Raw genomic sequence first — 24,496 nt, 5'->3', positions numbered from 1 at the left:
TGATATCCTGAAGAGTGTTTTCCAACTTGGTTCCATTTTCCCCCTCACTTTCAGGCACCCCAATCAGATGTAGATTTGGTCTTTTTACATAATCCCATACTTCTTGCAGGCTTTGTTCATTTCTTTTTCTTCTTTTTTCTTTTGGTTTCTCTTCTCGCTTCATTTCATTCATTTGATCCTCCATCGCTGATACTCTTTCTTCCAGTTGATCGAGTCGGTTACTGAAGCTTGTGCATTTGTCACGTATTTCTCGTGTCATGGTTTTCATCTCTGTCATTTCGTTTATGATCTTCTCTGCATTAATTAATCTAGCTGTCAATTCTTCCACTTTTTTTTCAAGATTTTTAGTTTCTTTGCGCTGGGTACGTAATTCCTCCTTTAGCTCTGAGAGGTTTGATGGAGTGAAGCCTTCTTCTCTCATCTCGTCAAAGTCATTCTCTGACCAGCTTTGATCCGTTGTTGGCGATGGGCTGCGCTCCTTTGCAGGGGGAGATGCGCTCTTATTTTTTGAATTTCCAGCTTTTCTGCCCTGCTTCTTCCCCATCTTTGTGGTTTTATCTGTCTCTGGACTTTGATGATGGTGACGTACGGATGGGGTTTTGGTATAGGTGTCCTTCCTGTTTGATAGTTTTCCGTCTGACAGTCAGAAGGACTGTCTGTTGGTCTGTTGGAGATTGCTTGAGGTCCACTCCAGACCCTGTTTGCCTGGGTATCAGCAGCAGAGGTTGCCGAAGATAGAATATTGCTGAACAGCGAGTGTACCTGTCTGATTCTTTCTTTGGAAGTTTCCTCTCAGGGGTGTACTCCACCCTGTGAGGTGTGGGGTGTCAGACTGCCCCTAGTGGGGGATGTCTCCCAGCTAGGCTACTCAGGGGTCAGGGACCCACCTGAGCAGGCAGTCTGTCCGTTCTCGGATCTCAACCTCCGCGTTAGGAGATCCACGGCTCTCCCCAAAGCTGTCAGACAGAGTCGTTCGCGTCTGCACCGCCCCCGCTCTTTCCCCTAATGGGCTGCAGCTGTGCGCTGTCCGCAGAGGTAGAGTCTACAGAGACAGGCAGGCTTCCTTGAGCTGCTGTGAGCTCCACCCAGTTCGAGCTTCCCAGCGGCTTTGTTTACCTACTTAAGCCTCAGCAATGGCGGGCGCCCCTCCCCCAGCCTCGCTGCTGCCTTGCGGATAGATCGCCGCAGACGGCTGTGTTAGCAGTGAGGGAGGCTCCGTGGGCGTGGGACCCTCCCGGCCAGGTGTGGGATATATTCTCCTGGTGTGCCTGTTTCCTTAAAGCGCAGTGTTGGGGTGGGAGTTACCCGATTTTCCAGGTGTTGTGTGTCTCAGTTCCCCTGGCTAGGAAAAAGGGATTCCTTTCCCCCTTGCGCTTCCAGGTGAGGCGATGCCTCGCCCTGCTTCAGCTCACGCTGGTCAGGCTGCAGCAGCTGACCAGCACCGATTGTCCGGCACTCCCTAGCGAGATGACCCCAGTACCTCAGTTGAAAACGCAGAAATCACCGGTCTTCTGTGTCGCTCGCGCTGGGAGTTGGAGACTGGAGCTGCTCCTATTCGGCCATCTTGCTCCGCCCCCCCTTTTTTTTTTTTTTTTAGATAGAGTCTCATTCTCTCACCCAGGCTGGAGTATAGTGACAGGGTCTCAGCTCATTGAACCTCTGTCTCCCAAGTTCAGGTAATCCTCCCACTTCAGCCTCCACCAAGTAGTTGGGACTACAGGCATGTATCACCACGCCCAGCTAATTTTTATATATTTTGTAGAGGTGGGGTTTCGCCATGTTGCCCGGGCTGGTCTCGAACTCCTGGACTCAGTCAATCCACCCACCTTGGCCTCTCAAAGTGATTCCTATCACCAGGGGATAGGAATCTTGGGAGCTATCTTAGAAGTCTGTCTACCATAGGTAAGTATAGATATGTAGATAGATAGATATATCTATAGATATATAATATATATATATAGAGAGAGTACTCAATAACTTGAGTTATTAAGTACTCTTAAGTTATTTTGTCTACCATAGGTAGTCCCGTTCCCTGAACTTTGTCTACCATAGGTAGACAAAATGCTAAGACAGCCCCCAAGATTCCTACCCCCTAGTGAACAAATCTTGCATAATCCCCTCCCCTGAGTGTCAATAGGACCAGTGGGATAGCCATTCCTTTGGTTAGGTGACATTACACAGGAGTCTGTTGTAGCACACTCAAGTAAGATTCTCCCACTGGCTTTGAAGGAGCAAGCTGCAATGTTGTGAGAGGGCCATGTGGCAAGGGCTTGAGATTAGCCTGTAGGAAATGAGAACAACCCCTGTCCAACAGCCAGCAAGAAAACAGGAACCTGGGTCTTACAACCACAAGCAACTAATATCTGCCAAAAACCTAGATGAGGGGAATACCCTGAAGGAGTAAAAATGACTGTTTGTTTTTCCTTGTGTATTCGGAGAAGTATTATAAAGCAAAAAGGAGGAATAGTCAGCAAGGCTAGAAATCTGGCAAGGGGCCAGATCATTGAAAGCCACAAATATCCTGCCAAGAAAATGGGGCTTTATTGTGTAAGTAAAGTGAAGCCATTTACAAATTGCATGAACTCATGATCATATTTTAAAATATCACTCTGTCAGCTTTCAAATGAGATTTCAGATGTAAAATTACATGCAGGAAGATGTAGGAATTAAGAATGTTTTCCCAGATGTCTGCCATCAACGAATGGAAAGTAAGATAACCAAAATAATAAAGAACCAGTGGTAGTGAAGGACAATACCTTAATGTCACATGTGTTGTGCTTAAGGAGGGATACATCTAATTAACAGTTAGATATATGGGTGGGAGCTCCAAATAAATATGTCACCTGAAAATTCAGATTTGAGAATCCGTGTAGTTAATGCCACAGAAACAAATGAGATCACTTGAGGGGTGTGCTTTGAGCAACTATCACTGTGTAGCAAAGTACCCTAAAACCTGGTACCTTAAAATGTCAAGAATCATTTCTTTTGCTCAAATATGTGTAAGCTCATCTCTGCTTCATGTGGCATCAGTAGGCTATATCAACTGGAGGCTGAAGATTCTACTTTACAGATGGCTCATACACATGGCTAACAAGCTGTTGCTGACTATCAGGAGCTCAGCCAGGGCTGTGGTCTAAGGGCCTTGATTCTCCTCTTCGTGGGCTTCTCCTAAGGCTACTTAGTCTAACAATAAGATGGGGGTTTTCAAGAATGAGTAAATAAAGAGGGCAAGGCAGAAGCACATGACATTTTGTGAAATATAGCCATTAATGATATATGAAGTCATATATCATCACCTTAGCCTCATTCTGTTGGTCAAGGCAGTTACAAAAGCCCAACCAGGTTCAGGCAGAGGAGTCACAGACTCCACCATTCCACAGGCACAGGGATAAGGTGACATGATAAGGGGAGCTTATGGGATGGGAGGTACTGTTGGACTTCATGAGTCTTGGAGCTTTTAAAGGAGTGAACCTATTTTGTATGTGGGAGGGATTACTGCGGCCGTAGTCTGCCCCCTGGCTAAAACAACTCATATCCCTTCCGTGTACAAAATACACACCTCTCTCCAAGACTCCTAAAGCCTCATCCCATCAAGCTTTGATTGAGATCTGTGCAAAATGTAATACATCATCTACATTTAGTTCCAGGTGCAGGTAAGTCCTTTGCATACAGCTCCTTGATAACCATTCCTCTTAATCTGAAGACCTGTGAACTAAAGAGACAGATCAGCTGGGCACGGTGGCTCACGCCTGTAATCCCAGCACTTTGGGAGACCAAGGTGGGCAGATAGATTATGGGGTTAGGAGATTGAGACCATCCTGGCTAACATGGTGAAACCCCGTTTCTACTGAAAATATAAAAAAATTAGCCAGGCGTGGTAGCAGGCGCCTGTAGTCCCAGCTACTCAGGAGGCTGAGGCAGGAGAATGGAGTGAACCCAGGAGGCGGAGCCTGCAGTGAGCCAAGATTGCGCTGCTGCACTCCAGCCTAGGTGACAGAGAGAAACTCTGTCTCCAAAAAAAAAAAAAAAGAGAGACAGATCATTTTCCCCAATACATACACAAAAGACCAAAAGACAATGATGGGACAGGATAGTATAACCACTATATACACTCCTAGTTGAAGCAGGAAAAATGGAGGCACATGATAGTCACTGGTCTATAACAACTCTGAGGTTTGTTCAGGCATATGTTGCCAGTTCCTTGACTAGGGCTCAGTCCTGTTCCCTGAACTTGAGACTCTTGGTTACAAAGTCTAGGCCTTGGTCTGCCCTCCAACTAGTCTTTTTTTTAAAACAAAACAAAAAACAAAAAAAGGAGCCTGTGATTGCAGCTGAGTAGATTTCTCAGCCTTTTCCTGCCCCTAAAAATTTGGAGGTATAAAGTACATATATCATTTTGTGCTATTTCTGTGTCTTACCATACAAGTTGGTATAATTCTTTTAAAATCTTGTGAGTTTCCTAATTATGAATTTTTTTTTTTTTTTTTTTTTTGAGACAGAGTCTCACTCTGTTGCCCAGCTGCAGTACAGTGGCATGATTACAGCTCACTACAGCCTTGACTTCCCCAGGCTCAGGTGATCCGCCCACCACCTCGGCCTCCCAAGTAGCTGGGACTACAGGTACACACCATCATACCCAGCTAATTTTTTATGTTTTTGTAGAGATGGGGTCTTCCCATTTTGCTCAGGCTGGTCTCAAACTCCTGGCCTCAAGCAATCCACCCACCTCAGCCTCCCAAAGTGCTGGGATTATAAGTGGGAGCCACTGCACCCCGCCTAACTATGAAGTTATAATCCATTCCATTTGACAAAAAACAAAATCACAAACATCCTTGATAGGCAGAGAAAGTCATAGGGTAGAAGTATAAAAATTACAACTAAATAAAATATGTAATATAAATAGAAATTAGTGTTAGATATAAAAGTGACAGAAACACTCCTGCATTGGGGTGCAACTACCAATATTTTTCTACAATTCATGTATTACTATTAAATAACTAAAATTACTTAAAAATTAACTTTCAAAAATGATATAATAAACAGGATTATAAAAGACTATCATGAACAATTATATGCCAATAAATTTGATAACTTACAAGAAATAAATTCTTAGAAACATATAACCTACCAAGATTGAATCATTAAGAAATAGAAAATCTGAACAGATCTAGAACTAGTAAGAAAATTAAATCAGTAATCAAAAACCTCCCAAAAAAGAAAAGTCCAGGACCAGATGCCTTCACTGGAAAATCCAACTAAACATTTAAAGAATTAATGCCAATCCTTCTTAACTTCTTCCAAAAATTTGAAGAGGTGAGAATATTTCCAAACTCATTTTATGAGGCCAGCATTACCCTAATACTAAAGTCAAAGATACTTCTAGAAAAGGAAACTACAGAGCAGTATGAGCAATATCCCTAATGAATATTAAGGCAAAAATCCTCAACAAAAACTACCAAACTGGGCCAGGAGTGGTGGCTCACGCCTGTAATCCCAGCACTTTGGGAGGCTGAGGCGGGCAGACTGCCCGAGCTCAGGAGTTCAAGACCAGCCTGGGCAACACGGTGAAACCCATCTCTACTAAAATACAAATAGTTAGCCAGGGCATGGCAGCGTGTGCCTGTAATCCCAGCTACTCAGGAGACTAAGACAGGAGAATAACTTGAACCCGGGAGGCAGAGGTTGCAGTGAGCCGAGATTGCACCACTGCACTCCAGCCTACGTGACAGAGCAAGACTCTGTCTCAAAATAAGAAAAAAAAAAAAAACCTACCAAACTGAAGTCAGCAGCACATTAAAAGGATCACTCATCATGAGCAAGTGGGATTTATGCTTGCAATGCAAGGATGGTTTGACATACAGAAACTAATTAATGTAATACTGTATACCAAATTGACAGAACAAAGGACAAAAATCACATGGTCATTTCAATTGATGCAGGAAAACCATTTGAAAATATTCAACACCATTTCATGATAAAAATTCTCAAAAAACTAGGAATAGAAAGAAATTACCTCAAGATATTAAAGACCATAAATGAAAAGCCCAGCCAATATCATATTCAACGGTAAAAAAAACTAAGAACTTTCCCTCTAAGACCATGAACAAGTCAAGGATACCCACTCTTGACACTTTTATTCAATGTAGAACTAAGTCCTAGCCACAGCAATTAGGTAAGGAAAACAAATAAATGCATCAAAATTGGAAAAGAAGAAGTAAAATTATCTCTGTTCACAGGTAACAGGATCTTATATGTGGGAAACCCTAAAGATGACACACACACACACACACACACACACACACACTCACACACACACCAGAAAACCATGAGAACCATTTTGCAGGATAGAAAATCAGCACACAAACATCAGTTGCATTTCTATACACTAATAATGAACAATCCAAAAAGAAAATTAAGAAAATAATCCCATTTACAATAGCATTGAAAAAGAATAAAATACTTTGGAATAAATTTTCAAAAGGAGGCAAAATACCTTTATACTGAAAACTACAAAACATTGCTGAAAGAAAATTTAAAAGACATAAATAAATGGAAAGACATTCTGTGTTCATGGATTAGAAGACTTAATAGTATTATTAAAATGTCTATACTACCCAAAGCAATCTACAGATTCAATGCAATCCCTATTAAACTCCCAATGGTATTTTTTGCAGAAATAGAAAAAACAATCCTAAAATTCATATGGAATCTCAAAGGATTTCAAACAGCCCAGACAATCTTGAGAAAGTACAACACTAGAGGCCTCACACTTTCTGATTTCAAAATATATTACAAAGCTACAGTAATCAAAATAGCCTAGTACTGGCATAAAAACAGACACATAGACCAATGGAACAAAACAGAGAGCCCAGAAATAAACCTCGTGTATATGGTCAAATGATCTTTGACAAGGATGTCAAAATCACTCAGTAAAGAGAGGACAGTCTCTTCAATAGATGGTGTTGGGAAAACTGGGTATCCACATGCAAAAGAATGAAAATGGACCTTTATCTTACATTATATACAAAAATTAACTCATAATGGATTAAATACCTAAACATAAGACCTGAAAGTAAAATCCTAAAAGAAAACATAGGGGGAAAAGTTTTATGACATTGAAATAGGCAACGATTTCTTGGATATGACAACAAAAGCACAAACAACAAAAGCAAAAATAGACAAACTAAAACTTCTAACAGAGTAAAAAGACAACTGAAAGAATGAGAGAAAAGGTCTGCAAACCATATATGAGATAAAGAGTTAATATATAGAACACATAGAGAACTCCCGCAATTCAATAACAAAACAAATAACTCAACTTTTTAAATGGGCAAAAGACTTGAATAGGCATTTTTCCAAAGAAGATACACAAATGGCCAAGCATATGAGATAATGCTAAACATCACTAATCATCAGGAAAATAAAACTCGAAACTACAATGAGGTATCATCTCATACCCTTTAGAATGGCCACTATCAAAAAAAAAAAAGAAAAGCAAGAAGAAAAGAATGACAAATGTTGGTGAAGATATAAAGGACTGAACCCTTGTGCACTGCTGGTGAGATTGTAAAACGGTGCAGACACTATGAAAACAGTACAGTCATCCCTGGGTATCCATAAGGAATCAGTTTCTGTACGCCCCTTAAATACCAAAATCTACAAATGTTCAAGTCCTTTATATAAACCGTCATAGTATTTGCATATAACCTACCCACTCTATCCTGTATATCTTAAAATCATCTCTAGATTATTTATAACATCAAATACAATGTAAATGCTATGTAAATAGTTGTTATACCATAATTTAATTTTGAATTATTTTTATTGTTATATTTTTATTTTGTATTGGGTTTTAATTATTTTTTTATCTGCAGTTGGTTTAATCCAAGGATGCAGAATCCACAGATACAGAGGGCTGAGTATATGGAGGTTCTTCAAAAATTAAAAATGAAACTACCATTTGATGCAGCAATCCCACTTATGGGTATATTTCCAAAAGAATGAGAAACAAGATCTCAGAGAATACCCATGTCCACTGCAGCATTACTCACTGTAGCCAAGAGGTGGAAGCAACCTAAACGTCTATCAATGGATGAATGGATAAATAAAATCCAGTATATACATCCAATGGAATATTATTCAGCCTTAAAAAAGAATAAAATCCTAACATACACTACAACATGGATGAACTGTGAGGACATTATTCTAAGTGAAATAAGCCAACTGAAAAAACAAATATGGCATAACTCAGTGTATATGTGGTATCTAAAGTAATCAAACTCATACAAATGGAAAGTAGACTGGTGGTGTCAAGGACTGGGGTCAGGTAGAGGGGAGATGTGAAGTTGTGTGTTTAATGAGTATAGAGTTTCAGTCATGCAATATTAAAAAGTTCCAGAGATCTGCTGTACAACAACGTACATCAGCTAATACTGTATTACACACTTTAACACTGTTGTGAGGGTAATCTTATGTGGTTTTTACAACAATGAAAAAAAGGCTCTAAAACAACCATGTTAGGAAACACTATGCTGTACAATATTGCACACTGCCACATAAGTTTTCTAGAAATAGGAGCTAAATGAATAAATCATAACAGCATCTTTCTAATTTCCTACATAAAAGAGTAGGTTTAATTTAATCCAAGTGTCTTGAATCTGTCTGAGACAGACAGCTACATGAACAAAAATAATGTAAAAATTTCAGAAATTATTAAAAATGTGTACACTTACCGATTTTTTAACATTTTATCAGATATTTACACTTGAGAATTCTTATTGGAATTCAGATAAAAGCTTTCCTTCTATCTACAAATGTAAGCTGAATCTATCATGGAGAAAATCATCAGCATTCTAAAATGTCCTTGGTATTTGCCAACAGGACAATAATTGAACCATTTTCCCATCTGTGTTCACTGTTGGGAACCTTAACAATACATCTAAAACAACTCCATATCTGGCAGAATCTTACTTAACCTATTTAAGATTGAAATTCACTTAAAAATTCTATGCTCAAGATTTATTTTCAGTTTGACATGATCAAAAGGACACACCTCCCACCATGAGTATAAGACATGGTTGTGTTATATGTCTACAATTAGGTGTCCAAGTACCCTGTTTACCTAAAAGAAAAAAAAGCAATAAACACACACACAAAAGCAATCTGCATCTATTTTCATATGCTTAGAAGTGAACTAATAATACATGTAAATTGCAATGATCAGACACAATGCAGTTTACAAAAAAGCCTGAATCCTACTTTCCATTTTTATTAGTTTATAAAAAGACTTTGTAAACATACCAAATTATTTCAGATCCTGAACCCAGAAACCCAGGCTAATTTGCAAAGCATCTTACTAAACACACAAAACCCAACCATGATTAAACCCTAAGGGCTTGTATATAGAATAATGTTTAAGATAAGAGGGGGAGGTAGGGAAATGAGCTTCAGTGGTACTATGAGAGAATAAGAATAAAGCAAGAAACATGAATTCAAAGTCAACTATGAAGTCAGCTACTAACAAGAACCTGTAAGAAGTCAACAAATTTAGGTACGAACTTTCAGGACCTCTCTATCTCATTCCAGTTAACTATACCATCAAAGGATATAACCCAGTTAGAACAAATTTTGGTCTAAGAGGTGTTTCCTATAAAAGGGTTTGACGTTACTCAGTTTTTTAAACCTCAAATGTATTATTTAAGAACAAAAAACAACCTCAAACACTGATTTGGTCAAATGTTTAAAGTACTAAAACATAAAAGTGACCAAACCAGCTGAGGATTCTAACACCTTCCTAATTCCACTGGGGTAAGACCTTAGCCACCCTCCAATAGTCTCAAGGAATCTTTTGAGGCTTTGTCTCCTTTTCTGTACTCTACATTCATTTTCTCTGTTCTGGTCTATGAAAGTCCACGAATCTGTGCTTCTAGGCCTCACTCTGCCAGGTATTTCTAGGCTGACATCAAGGTTTGAATCCTCAGCTTAGCTTTCCAATTCGGCACTGATCTTCAGTTCAGCCTTTCACATCTTTCTTGGCTTCATGCTACTGGTCATTCCTACCTATTTCAGAGTCTACCAGGGCTTCTGGAGCCTCTGCCTGAATCCTATATCCCGGTTCCCTAGTTGTCTAGGAAAAAAAAGTTCAAACAAATAAAACGCTTATGCGTTATTCTGTGAAAGTGTTGAAGCAAACCCTACTTCAGACTTTGATTGACAATTTAATATTCCTTTTGGGTGAACAGCAGTTAGAATAGGGTCACCTGCATGGCACAATTCTAGGAAGTACCATTCACACTGTATTTTATAAAATGTGTATTTCAAGGGGCTGTTGTTCCTACAGAATGCAATATAAATGATGGCCTAAATTTTTTGCCATGTTATGCTTTCAGGTAAAACCACACTTAATTTAAGTCAATAAAAAGTTTCCAAAGTTTTGGTTTTTTAATTTCAAAATTAATGCTACATAATTCCTAGTAAGCATCGTAAAGTGAAATAAGATCAGAGAATCTTCCTCCTTATTATCTATCTACAAAAACAAAAAATAGTTTTGAAATACAGCCAAAAAAAAAAAAATTCATGAGCAGAAACTTTAGGAAAGGGCACAACTTCAAGCCAGAATGTTGTAGTAAAATAAAAACAGATTTTTAATAAAGCTAGGTATGAGTCCTAATCTTACCCCCAATGATGAAAGACAAAATCCTGAGAATTCTTAATAATACTCCACTAGTCGAAGAGAAGGAAGTGAACCTGGAGGGAAATAGTGAAGAACCATACAGTGAACTGTCCTTTCTCTTTATCTCTGCTCTATGCTAGTATGGAAGCTTAAAACAAATTCAGAGGGTATTCTCCCAATGTGAAAGGAAAGAAAAACCTTTAAACCGCTTTCTTAAAAAAAAAAAAAATGCTTGTAGTCAAAATCCAACCACAGAAAAAAGTCACTTAAAGAACTAAGGAATGGCTGGGCATGGTGGCTCATGCATGTAATCCCAGCAATTTGGGAGGTCGAGGTGGGCGGATCACAAGGTCAGGAGATCGAGACCATCCTGGTTAACATGGTAAAACCCCGTCTCTACTAAAAAATACAAAAAAAATTAGCCAGGTGTGGTGGCGGGTGCCTGTAGTCCCAGCTACTCGGGAGGCTGAGGCAGGAGAATGGTGTGAACCCGGGAGGTGGAGCTTGAAGTGAGCCGAGATCGCGCCACTGCACTCCAGCCTGGGCAACAGAGTGAGACTCTGTCTCAAAAAAAAAAGAACTAAGGAATAAAGCCCATAAAACTGTGGTGGCGAGCTCTGAATCTATTTAAGTGCAGAAGCAATGCTTTTTAAGAAGAGGGAATTATGGTTACAAAACAGAGTATACTGAATATAAATATCATAGACCTTGATAATGTTCAAAGAACAAAATGAACACAAATCAGAAGGACAAGGGAGCTGAGATGGAAATAAACATATGAAGCTAATTTTCTCATCTTTCACAGGTAGGAAAAAGTCAATACTATCTAAAATGGAAACAAAGTTTTAAAATATAATGATTTCAATTTCTTAATGTCTTTCATAACCATTTTAAACACTTGAGACAATACTCCTTAAAGAGCCCTCTACTGATGAAAAACACTTATCAAAAGTTCCATAATCCCTCTAGTTTCACATCAGTTTCATTTTCTTCTATTAAACTCAAGATTAGACATCTTACTATAAAGTAGTACACACGATATGACATGTCCATTAATCCATTCATTCTCCTATCTCTATGCATCCATGTGGGTGCAAAGATGACAGGTGTGGGGTCATCTAAAGTTAACTTCTGAGTGAAGGGATTAAATGACTTCTTAAAACTTTTCCTTCATACTTGGCTGTAATGTTTGGATTACTTATAATACACATGCATCATTTTTATATTTTAAAAAAGACATACTGAATGAGAAGATCTACTGAAGATTTTATATATGCTCAGCACAACCCTTCAACTTTTGAGAGAACAGTTTGCTGATCACCACCACCTAGTGTCTACAACATTCTTTCAGGCTAATGGTAAGGAAACTGGAGCACCAGAAATCCTAGGTCCTAATATCTACCAATTTTTTAAATAGTGATCAAAGCATTCATAAAAGAGGTCTTGGCCAGGCACGGTGGCTCACACCTGTAATCCCAGCACTTTGGGAGGCTGAGGTGGGTGGATCACAAGGTCAAGAGATCAAGATCACTGTGGCTAACAAGGTGAAACCCCATCTCTACTAAAAACACAAAAAATTAGCCGGATGTGGCAGCGTGTGGTTGTAGTCCCAGCTACTCAGGAGGCTGAGGCAGGAGGATGGCGTGAACCTGGGAGGCGGAGCTTGCAGTGAACTAAGATTGTGCCACTGCACTCCAGCCTGGGCAACAGAGCAAGACTCTGTCTCAAAAAAAAAAAAAAAAAAAAAGAGGTCTTTTCTTAACCATGATGCGTGGTCTTTGTGATCTGCGAGTGCTCACCAAGACCCAGAGTTCATTATTACTACCACAGAATATTTTCACTTACACAATGCTTTATTTGGGTTTCAATGCAATAATATATGAAGGTATTAAAATGTCATTTAATGGATAGTCTATTTTCTATTCTGCCTTTAATAAGGAATTATTCCTAAATCCCTCAAAATGAGGGAAAAAAAAAGGAAAAGATATAACTGTCATTCATCTAGTAAAACATGCATCTGTAAATCAAAACTTAATACATTTTATGTATGTTAAAATAAGACACATACCTTTTGCAATTATACAGGCAGTAGAAAGCAAATAAAAATATAAAATAAGACACATACCAGCAGAGGTGCTTTCATTGTCTTAATAAACAGGTGAATGTTCAGTGTAGTCAATGGCTGTTCCATTAGTGTTCTTCTACATTGCTGGGTCAAGTCCAAGACTAGTTTACAATGAAAAAAGTAGAGATGTGCATATTCTACATCCTCAGAGCTATAAATTAAAAATTAATTAACTTAATGAGGTTCAATATGTGATCCTTCTACCATCCAAAAAGATGTAACAATAAATTTTGTCTTGTCTCATGCTTTTGAATTATTATTTTAGTAAAAGCCTGAAAGAGTATAAAATTAAATGAACTTGGGCAAAAAACAAGATATAGGATATTAAAGAAAATTAACCTTAATAGCTGAACAAACCACGTGAGTTGTATAAACAATTTTTTTTTCTGAACTCTTTAATATGGTAGTTTCTAAATTATAATAGGTTACAGGCAAGACTATAATCTTTCTTCCATAAAAGGCTGTCACCTTGCGGACAATGAGATTATCTTCAAATATAGTTGCTTTTCTAAAGCTATGCTAAATGGAGCTTTGTAACGCAAATTTTCTAAATTTAATTTAAACCCGAAGCTGTTTTGAATAAACTTCAGCCAAAACAGTCTAAAATAGAAACCATGTGACAGTTTGTGGGAGTTTGTGAGTTTGTATCTGAAATATTACAAAACTCAGCAAATATGGCTTATAATTTGAGCTTTGACATTCTCTTCAGTATGAGAATTCAAAGATAAACTTATAGTGGAGATAAGGTTTGCCAACATTAAAATAGCATTTTAGAAATATCCATATGGCATTAGTAGGGTTTGGCAAAATACTACAAAAATTTATTTTTAAAATGCTATTTTAATTATTGAGACATATTTAAACTGAGCTGACAAGGTTCACTGATGTCAAATTTAATTGCAAAGTAATTTCTAATCAATTCAATGATTAAAGAAATAGTCACTCAAAGATTTACTTAATCCCTACTATGGGTGAGGCCCTGTGCTAAACACAACAGATAAAGGTAAATAAGACAATTACATCCTTGAAGGAGAGACAGTTAGTCAAACAATTAAAATGTAGTTTGTAAGTGCTATAATATGGAAAAATACTACAAGGAACAAGGAAATATTTCTTTCTACTTCAAACTAGAAAGGAGAAGGAAGGGGAAGAAAAGGGAGATTACTGCAGAGCTTAAAAAACAAAAAGGGAGAGAATGACCCCTCCAAAAAGATAGGACAAATGGGTATTTCAAACAAAACCTAAGATGCAATGAAAGCATATAACTTGTTGAGGAGATTCCTGAATAGTCACATACTGCTGAAAGGAAAGTGTTGAGGTGCAGGAGGTCCTAGTTAAGGCTGGACTCTGAATCACAGCCTCTGAAACAACAGAATAATGTTGGAAAATTATTTTATCAGGGATCATTTGCTTGCAGATAACGGAAAACAAAAACAGTGAAACTTATTTGAAGTTTATAAGAGAATCTCACAGAATGTAAGGAAAATTCAAATAATTGGATCAGAGAAAAGTTAGAGAATAAATGTAGAGACCTGAACAGGAAGAGTTCAGGGACCTTCGTTTGCCATTAACATTTTTCAGCTCTCAATTCAATCTGGGAAGACATCTTTCTGTTTTATTTACAAGTGGGCAAAACATTCCTGTGAGCAGAACAGCTACCCTGCTGTATAATCCAGCTTTTCCATGTCCAATTCGAAGTTCCTGGGAGAGAGGATCTCTCATCTCTCTCATTTGCTCAAGTAAGCCAATGGATTCGCTGGCCCTAGGTCAGGTGCCCACCTCTGATTTAATGGATTGTAACATTTATGGGGCATGGGTAATATCCTTCTTGGCCCACAGATTTTTTAGGAAGGGAATATAGGGAAGTAGCAGAAAATACTGGAGTCTATGGCATGCTATCTTTTACTATCTATCATAAATGCTTTTCTTAATAAATAATTGCAAACACACTCAGATCCAATATGATACAGCAATTAATATACTAGTCTTAACTGATGTTATAACGCCAGAAACTAGAATAGTGTCTACACCACATAGAAAGCATTCAATAAATATTTGCTGAATGAAAGAATTAACAAGTGAAAGAAAGAATGTATTCACCTCACTCCTGTGAGGAGATAACCCAAATAGCCAACTACTTTATCCAGAAGTGATATCACAGCACCACTATATTCAGAATCTATAGTCTCTCCCTGTCACCTCAGGTCCAGGGATGACTCATCACCATCTTGTTACCTATGAAGAAATGATAATCCAAACTTCCCCAATACATCATATACTCAAAGCAAATGAAAAACAGGATAAGAAGATAACTGTGCATTTTTAAATTTCCATTTAAAAAATGGGAAAAGCAAAAAAATCTTACAGAACAATACCATGCCTTAGTCTTAGATCAGTATATACATATTCTGTGTGTATATATACACACACTATATATATACACACACATATACTATATATATGTGTAGTATAACTTACTGAACAGGATGTGTAAGGTAAATAATAGGACCTATACCTTGCCAATAAATAACCACCTCTTTATGCTTTAATAACACTATTATTTGCAATTATTCATTAACTAAAAAATATAGAGGCTGGTAACATAAGAGAATACAAACAACTAACCCCCAGAGAAATGGTGGGGCTACATGCAATCACTGTGGTATGGAGAATAACAAGGCTTCCCCTATTCCAGGATGGGAAATCAGCAGTACAGACAAACAGTGAGTATGCATCCACTTTATTTAACTCATTAATGAGAGAACCAGCAGAATGAGACAGGTCAATAAGGAGAGACTAATGGAAAAAGGAATGCTGGTCAATGTCATACAGAGCAATAAAAATATAACTTCTCTTTGTAGAAACTTTCTTCTCTCCCTACTCCCCTTTCCTCAAAAGTCATTTCACCTTATCAGTATGCTATGCACTAGCCTCTAAATGTAGAGCTGTAAAACATCTGGGCTTTAAACATCTCTGTGTGTGGCATATCATATAGCCGCTGTTTCCTGAGAGGTCAGCAGGAGGGCTCATTAAAAACTCTTGGATGGCATTAAAAGGTCATACAGTCACCATTTTGCCCTGTTTTGGATTAATTTTCCTGAAGAGCATTTTGAAGTCAAACAAAAAAGAAAGAAAACTTTAGACCTAGGTTGCCCAGCCAAAAAGTGTGGAAAATAGGCTTCCACCTAAAATTGTAAACTAGACAAGAAAAATAAACATTCAAACGTTCTGTTCAAAAACTGTATTTAAATACATTTAAGATTATTATGACAAAGTAACTTACAAAAGTCTCACAAAGAATTTCTGAAGCTTCATTTTGAAAGCTGTTATTTTATCCCCCCTATCTGATCACCGCAGGAGATTCACTCCTAAGATATCCCACTTGGCCACTCACATCTCGTGGCTTATCCACACTGCCTTCGTTACCTTAGTCTAACATCACTTCTGTATATTTTAAGACTGTAATACAGCAGACGATAGTAATAAAGAGGATTTCAGGTTTCATTTATATATTCACATCAGCTATGATTCCTTTATCTAAGCCTATGCTGTGGGAGTATAATGGAAATGCTAAGTAATGTGAAATAAGTGAACAAGAAAAAAAAACCTTTAAATTTTGACATACGCTTTTTATACATACCCAATACTTTCCAAAAGGGCAATTTCTGTGGTTAAGACAAATTGGTATGTAGTCCCATACACAAAAGCAGCTTCCATGACTGCTCTGTGCTCTGAGGAAGAGACAAAGGGAGTTGGAAGACAGGAAAAATTAGTTTGTGTGACTCTGTGTAAACTTCTATTCTGAATATTATCCTACCCTCCTTTATGTTCTACTACATTTAAAGAAAAATGCTTCACAGAGATACTAGTTGGGAAAATGCAGGCAGTTAAAAGAAGTTATAAAAAGTGTATTCTACTCAAGGTAAGAGAAGAATTCAGAGGGAGTAGAAAATGAGTTTTACTTAAGAATATAATATACAACAAATTTGTGGTGATTTCTTTCTAGTAGTAGGGAAGAGAATATGAATGCATCATACAATTTTCATGTTCAGTTTTATTTGTGTATGTGTCTGTGTATATTATTTCTGGGTTAGGTTTTTTAATCAAACTTACACTGAAAGGAAACAATAATTTTATAAGGCATATTAAGAAAAATAGCCACTCCCCCACCCTCTACTGCATTTACAATTCCCAAAGGACAAGCCCTTTCGACTCTTATTTCTTATTTCTTTTATCTCAACTCTTTATTTCATACATATGTGTGTGTGTGTATCATATATAACTTAATGTATATAATGAGTTTTAGTATTATCTGTTGACTTCCTACTGTGGAAGATGACAAATCATCTCTCTTTCCTGAAACTCAGCTCCACAAATGTAAACACGTCCCATCCCAACTCTCCCAATATAGTTCTAACTTTTATTAGATCAATATCTAGTATTTACTTTGTTGACACAGTAAATACTATTTACAGATGAGCCATATGGTACAGAATGGCCACTTTCCCTTTTTGAGCAACTTCTTCACTATAGTTATAACTATCTTTTAAAAATTTTTGTTTAAGTTTTTTCCTAATTTCTTCCTAAACTCTTCCACAATTTTCTAACTCTCTCAATACTTCAAATATATCAAATATACCAAATCCATCTTCTTGTAAACATTTCTACAGTGCCTTCTGATTTGCTCTAAGATGGACTCTTGCTACCTGGCCTGCTGCACAACTGCCATCCTTAGGATTCTCTTACTCCCTCTCTTGTGTTGGGTCCTTTTGCCTGTTTTCCAGTATCGTCTTCTTTATTGCTCCCTTGTGCCCATTATCTAACACCTTCCTACGAGAGGACATATGGAATAGATAACTTTTGCAGTCCTGCACATCTGAAAGTGTCTTAATTTTATTTTCACAATTAGCTATAGTCGGCTGGGTACAGAATTCTAGGTTCTAGTCATTTCCCCTGAGAATTCTGAAAACACTGCTCCATTTCCTTCCATTTCTAGTGCAGCAATTTAAGAAGTTCAATACCATTCTGATTCTCGATCCTTGAACTGCAAACTCTTCTTTCCCCTCTGGAAGATTTTAGAATAGTCTTTTAATCTAATATTCTAAAATTTCAAAATACGATGTTTTAGTGTGGCTCTGTGGTAATCCACTATGTTGGGACTCAATGGGTCCATTCCATCTGGAAGCTCAAACCTTCAGTTCCAGGAAATTTTCTTGAAGTATTTCTTTGATGATTCCTCCTTTTCATGTTTTATTTTCCTTTTTCTCCTCATTGTCATTTCCAGACGATTATCTTCCCATCCCCTACATATTCTCCTAGCACTTGCATTGCGTATCATCAGATTATTCCACTCACCACCCCACCTTGGAGTCACCCAAAACACCCCAACCAGGATCACTCCCCGTCATTCCATGAAGAATTTAGCTTCTGTCACAATGTCACTCTCTCTAGTACTACCCCTGTCTTAATCCTTGGGAATTTTATTATTATCCACATAGATGATCCTTTCAAAATCCCAGTCTCTCAGGCCTTGGCCTTCTTTATTCCAGTCATCTTTCTTCAATCATATCTTAACCACTAACTCTACACCTTGCAATTACCAATTACTGCAATCCCCTCTTTAATTTCCATATCTAGCCTCCTCCCCCACACAAACACACATCTCCAGCTCACTCTGTATAGCACACAACTCTAACCCATCAGGACCTACAATCCATAGGTCCTCCCTCTCTGATCTTCTCTTTCCCCCTAATTAAGCTTAAATTCCCTGGTCAATCTTTATAATAATTTCCCTGCCATGTTTTTTAGGCTAAAAAATATAATCCAAGTTAACTCAGTGCTTGGCCTGTTCAATACTTAACGGCTGCAAAAGGAAACATAGCTGGGGAGAGGAGGAGGGAAGCCAAAACAAGCTAGCATCACCATGCTAATGGTGTCACTTTAAATTGCTGATATTAACTATTATTGCTGCCTAACAACTATTCTTTATTTCCAGGCCTCCGAAATAGCTCTCTCAACTCTTCCCTCAAACTAGCTGACGATTTTGTGTCTATTTCACTGAGAACAAAGAACCAATTAAAAAACAAACCAAAAAACTTTTATAAACTCTTAGCATCATATCTATCTGCCCACTTGGCAGAATGGATGTTCATATTTTCTCATCCCTCTGGTTACCAGAGATGAATCTTCTGTGCTCCCACCCAAGAACAATCCCTGCCCTTGTTCATTAGATTCCATCCTCTCCTGCCTACTTGAAAATTTTGCTCCAGCAACTCTCCCCTCTTTTTCCCGTGTGAGGCATTTCCCCTTTCCTACCGGATCTTTCTCGTTTATAAATATGCTTTTTAAAAAATTCTTCTCCTAACCCCATATATTCTTCCAGTCAGTGCCCCGTATTTCTCCTTCCCAATAGCAAAACTTTTCTAACCAGTCTTCGTAATCAGTCTTCAATTGCTCTCTACCTATTCTGTCTTATATCCCTCCTACTAGGCATGATACCCCTACCACTCTACAGAAACTGTGCCTGTCAAGGTCACCAGTAACTTCTACACTGCTAGGCATAACGGCCACTTGGCACTTCTGATCTTAAATCAACCTTTCAGCATCATTTGACACAATTGTTCCTGCTCTCCTCCTTAAAATTCTATCTTTACCTTGCTTACTGGGCACTTCTACCACATTCATTCTGTCTCCCTTACCGGTTCCTCCTTACCTTACTGATACATAAATGTTGAAGTTCAGGTTCAGTCTTCTCTTTTCCTTCTAGAATCACTCAGTGATCTCTTCTGGTCTCACAGCTTTATTTCTCAAATTTACATCCCTCGTCTGTACTCCCAACATAAAATGCAGTCTAGTAATATCCAACTACCATATTGATATCTCTACATGAATGTCTATTGGGTATTTCACAAGTATGATTGTCAAAAAGTGAACTCCAAGAGCTTCCTCTTCAAACTATCTATTACCAGTCTTCTGAACCTCAGTTGCTAGCAAATTCACCTTTCAAGTAGCTCAGGCCCAAACCCCAGAACCACCCTTGTCTCCACTATTTCTCAATCTATATCCAATAGATCAGCAAACTCAGTTAGTTTTACTTTCCAAACACTGCTAAAATTCAAACTTACTGCCACCTCCATTGCCCTCACCCTGGTCCAAGCCACCCAGCATCATCTCTTGCTTGACTTATTGCAATAACTTCCTATTTTTCTCCCTTACTCTATCTTTCCTCCTTCCAATCTAAGCTAGTCAACATTATTTACTGAATACTGGACACTACTACACCAGGTACAGGAGGGCTATAAGGAAATCAGAAAGAAATAGCTAACACTTTGAGAGCACCTACTATACTCCAGGAACAATTTAATTATTCATTTAATTAATTAATTAAAATAATTTTAATTATTCATTAAAGTTCATTTGATTCTCACAATTACACTAAGAGGTAGGCACGATTTATTTTCCCCATCTTAATCACTAGGAAACTGAAGTTAAGTAACTTGTCCAAGGGCTCACTACAAGTAATCAGTATGGCAAGAAGTCTAACCTAGAGAGTTCTCGTTCAACCACTATATTATGCTGCCCATTTAAAGAAAAATGGCGTAATAGTAAAGATGCTTTAGATTTATTTTAAATATTAAGACTGTAGTCAGAAAATACACTATTTTAAGTACTTCAGCATACATAAGTACAAAGGCACAGCAAAGATTAAAGCAAAAGTCAAAGAATACCTGGTATTCCAATGGCTCTTACATATGAAAATATAATATTTGCTTTTCCTTTCAGAGCATTTTCTATGTTCTGAAGGTCTTCCAGGTTGGTAATATATTTCACTTCATTAAAAAGAAGAGCACTGAAATAAATACAGACATAATTAGTAGAAAAATATGATATGTATTTAGTGACACCACACTTCTGTTAACCTAACCAAAAGAGAAATATATCTCCATTGAACAAATTATCAGTAGTGATAATGTAAGCATTTTAATGATACTAAATTAGAATCACTCTCCAGATCATTAATCTGTCTCTGAGAACATCAACCAGGGACAGTTGTGAGATGGTGTTCATTCTCTATTACAATGGTCTCAAAAGATTAAAACTGTATTCACTAACACCCTAGTCTGGCCAAATAATCCCACATAGATGTCTCAGCCTTGAACACATTTAAGCCCTTCACAAACCTAAATAGCAGGCTTCTTTGCATGGCCTATAAGGTCTGACAAGACCTAGACCTTGTCTACCTCTCCAACCTCATTTTGTTCTACCATTCCTCATCTTTACAACATTCTAGGCAAACCTCAGAGCCTCTGCACACAGTTTTCTTTGCTGGAAGCTACTCCTTTTGCTCCATTTCATAAGTATGATCTCAGATTAAACATCATTGCCTCAGAGAAGTCTTCCCTGTTGGTGTTGTGTAAGTAAAGCCTGTAGCATTTTCCTCTTATTTCACTAGTTGATTCCTTTATAGTACTTATTACAATTTATAATTATTTATATATTTATTTACTTGTTTATCCCCACCTTTCTCATTAAACCCTCACGACCTTGAGGCAAGGATTTTGTGTATTTTATCACTATATCTGTAAAAACTTATAATACAGCCTAGTACACTGTAGATATTCAATAAATATGTATTGAATGAATGAAAGAAAAAGTAGGGCAGGAATTACTTACTCCCATTCTTTATTTGAAGAAATGGAAGTTCAAAACACTGAAGAGCTTACTCAAAAGCACATTTATTGAATCAAAAAGCCAGGGACAGAATACAGAACAGGTGTTCTCAGTACCAGTCCAGTGATCTTTCCACCTGACTGTAATTCTTCCAAATCATCCCTTCAGTGCATAAATCAGACTGACTGATCATATTTATTCATCCCAAATTATCCCTTTTTTAAAGATGTCTACTTCTGTATAAATTATCTATTCCTAACAACTCATTCCACTTAATCCCCATGTGTACAAGTTGTGTATTTTTGATAGGCTAAACTTCAAAAACTTTTGAAAACTTTTCAAAATTTTCATGTTGCAGGTCCACATACTTAAATAAACAAAGGTTCACTCAAATACTTCAAATGAATTAGTCCAACACAGTTCCTCCTATAAAGTTTTTCCTAATACAGCAGTTCTCAAACATTTGGTCTCAGGAAACTTTTATATCTTTTAAAATTACTGAGGTCCTCAAGGAGCTTTTGTTTATGTAAGCTATGTTTATCAGTAGTTGACAAAATAGAAATTAAAACAGGAATTTTAAAATATTTATTAATTCTTAAAAATAAACACTATCACATGTTAACATAAATACTTTTTATTTAAAAAAATAACTAAAGTTTACAAAACCAAAGGAAAACTTAGTGAGAAGAATGGTATTGTTTTACCTTTTTTTTTTTTGAGATGGCGTCTTGCTCTATTGCCCAGGCTGAAGTGCAGTGGCATGATCTCAGCTCACTGCAACCTCCGCATCCTGGGTTCAAGCAATTCTTCTGCCTCAGCCTCCTGAGTAGCTGGGACTAGAGGTGCGCACCTCCACACCTGGCTATTTTTTTTTTTTTTTTTTTTGTATTTTTAGTAGAGATGCAGTTTTACTATATTGGCCAGGCTGGTCTCAAACTCCTGACCTAGTGATCTGCCCACCTCGGCCTCCCAACGTGCTGGGATAACAGGCGTGAGCCACCGTGCCTGGCCTTGTTTTACATTTTTGCAAATATCTTTAATATCGGACTAAATAGAAGACAGCTGGATATTCATTTCTGCTCCTGTATCCAATCTGTTGTGACATCACACATCATGTAGCCTCTAGAACCCCCATTCACGAGGGAATGAAAGTGAAAAAGCCAAATAATGCCTTAGTATTACTATAAAAATATTTCCACTTAGCAGGCACCCTGAAAGCGCTGCCCTAACTTACGTTGGCTGAAATATTTACCCGTTCATTACAGATTTGTTTCACTTTTTAAAAGAAATGTAAAACCTGATCTTCTATCATTCCCAGGGCTCTTATTTTGTTTTTATAAGAAATATTTGCTGGGCAGTATTCACTATGTGCTAGATATTTTCAGGTTTTCATTTAACCCTTCAACAATACTTCTGGAACAGTATTACACACATACTCACACACAGGCAGCAATCTTGAGAGACTAAGTAACCTGCTCCAAATCATACTTCTAGTTGCTGGTAGAGCTTCTGACACCAAGGCCAGAATTTTCTAAATTGTATTACTGACCACTCATAAAAATGGGAAACCAGGTGGAAAAGTGGCAACTAAAGAATGGCAATGGAGTCTCAGTGGCAAGCTGAACTATTGGCTGCCTATACATTTTGACTAACAACTCCAGAATCAGCCTTCAGTTACTTCAAAACAGTTGGGAGGTACAATCTAGTTAACTTAATTGGACTACCATGTAAATTCTAGGCTTGGAAATTACATTCACCTAGTCATGACTTTTATTGTTTTATTATCTCCAATCTATTTGCTTCAAAAATTAAGTCTGAGTGTACAACCCTCCCCAACCATTGTTTGCAATAAAGACTGGCAAATATTTATTAGGTACTTACCACATGCTAGGCATAGTACTAAGCACTTTATGAATAGCGGCAATTTGTCAATTTGGGGGCTGCCCACTCCCTTTTGCTTTGTCCAGTTTTCAAAGTCTTCAAGGTAGGCAGAGCCCAAGTGAAAGTTCACACTGTCAACCTTGCTTTCCCAGGTTCCTCGTTACAAGACATGACTATCTGACAAACAATCACTTGCCTGAGATGCTGAAGCAGGAGCAAGTGATACCAAGAACAAGGAACAGTAAAGAATTATTTCAAGAGGCAGTGGCAATAACAGTTGGCTTCAAAAGTAGCAATGACAAGTGTTAGTCACAGCCCCAATGCAGGTAATGCAAGCCGTAGTATCCAATGCTCAGCAATAATGCAGCTGTCCTCCTCAGACTCATTCTGTATCATAATTTTCACTGTATCCAGAGGTGTTTAACCTTTGAGTCCAGTTCTCCAGCTCTTCTAGCGAGGCTGAGATTTCCTATATCCCCTCCAAATCCTTTTCTGCTTAAGCCAGTCAGACCCAGATTCTAGGGCTTATAACTAAAAATCCTCAGCAATGCACTCTCTCTTGTTTAATTTTCATGGCAACCATCTGAAAGTAGAACTATCATTAACCCCATTTTAAAGATAAGGTCATGGGGCTTAAAGAGGTTACCCTGCCTAATGTCCCAAAGCTCATTAAGTAGTCATTATCCATGACTAATGACATTCATAATGTAATGATCTCTATGATTTCTCCCAATGGCTTCCTCACTTTAATATATTCCTTAATATATTAATTTTCAGAATATGAGGATCCATTCCACAGTCTGTGCTCCCTTACTCCAGTTCCAAAGAGGAGAAATACTGACAAAAATGGGTTAAAGGAAAAGTATCTCTTGGGATTTTCTTGCTCTGTTGATGGGGTAAAACAGCCTGGGGCTGCTCTAACTAGGTTCTTCCTGTCCCAGAAAGGCCTTCATTTTCTTTGGCATGCTTTTCCTGAGATTTTCCTGCAATAACTATTAGGTAGATAAGATATTTGGCCAAGAATTGAGTGGGTGTCAGAAAGAAAAACAACGAAGGGTCTACCTGACCCTACTTTTAGAGCAGCAGGCAACTCAATTTTTTTCAAGATACAATTTTTGTATTACATTTCTGTCATCACTCAAATTCTC

The 24,496-nt window shown here is 37.8% G+C and overlaps 1 protein-coding gene across 1 annotated transcript in view; it reads right to left on the bottom strand.

The window, feature by feature from the left end:
• TXNDC16 (thioredoxin domain containing 16) overlaps positions 1-24,496 on the bottom strand; it is a 125,150-nt gene that overhangs the window by 70,547 nt on the left and 30,107 nt on the right. The window contains exons 7-9 of the mRNA XM_033188031.1: positions 20,525-20,646; positions 16,438-16,528; positions 12,798-12,948 (exon numbers count right to left, since the gene is read on the bottom strand). Coding sequence (XP_033043922.1) covers positions 12,798-12,948; positions 16,438-16,528; positions 20,525-20,646 — 364 coding nt within the window. The remainder of the gene's footprint in view (positions 1-12,797; positions 12,949-16,437; positions 16,529-20,524; positions 20,647-24,496) is intronic.

Source organism: Trachypithecus francoisi, unplaced genomic scaffold (assembly GCF_009764315.1).
Source record: "Trachypithecus francoisi isolate TF-2019V2 unplaced genomic scaffold, Tfra_2.0 Lachesis_group3, whole genome shotgun sequence".
Taxonomy (NCBI): Eukaryota; Metazoa; Chordata; class Mammalia; order Primates; family Cercopithecidae; genus Trachypithecus; species Trachypithecus francoisi.
Note: the sequence above shows the minus strand (reverse complement) of the source record. Positions and strands in the feature narration are given on the sequence as shown.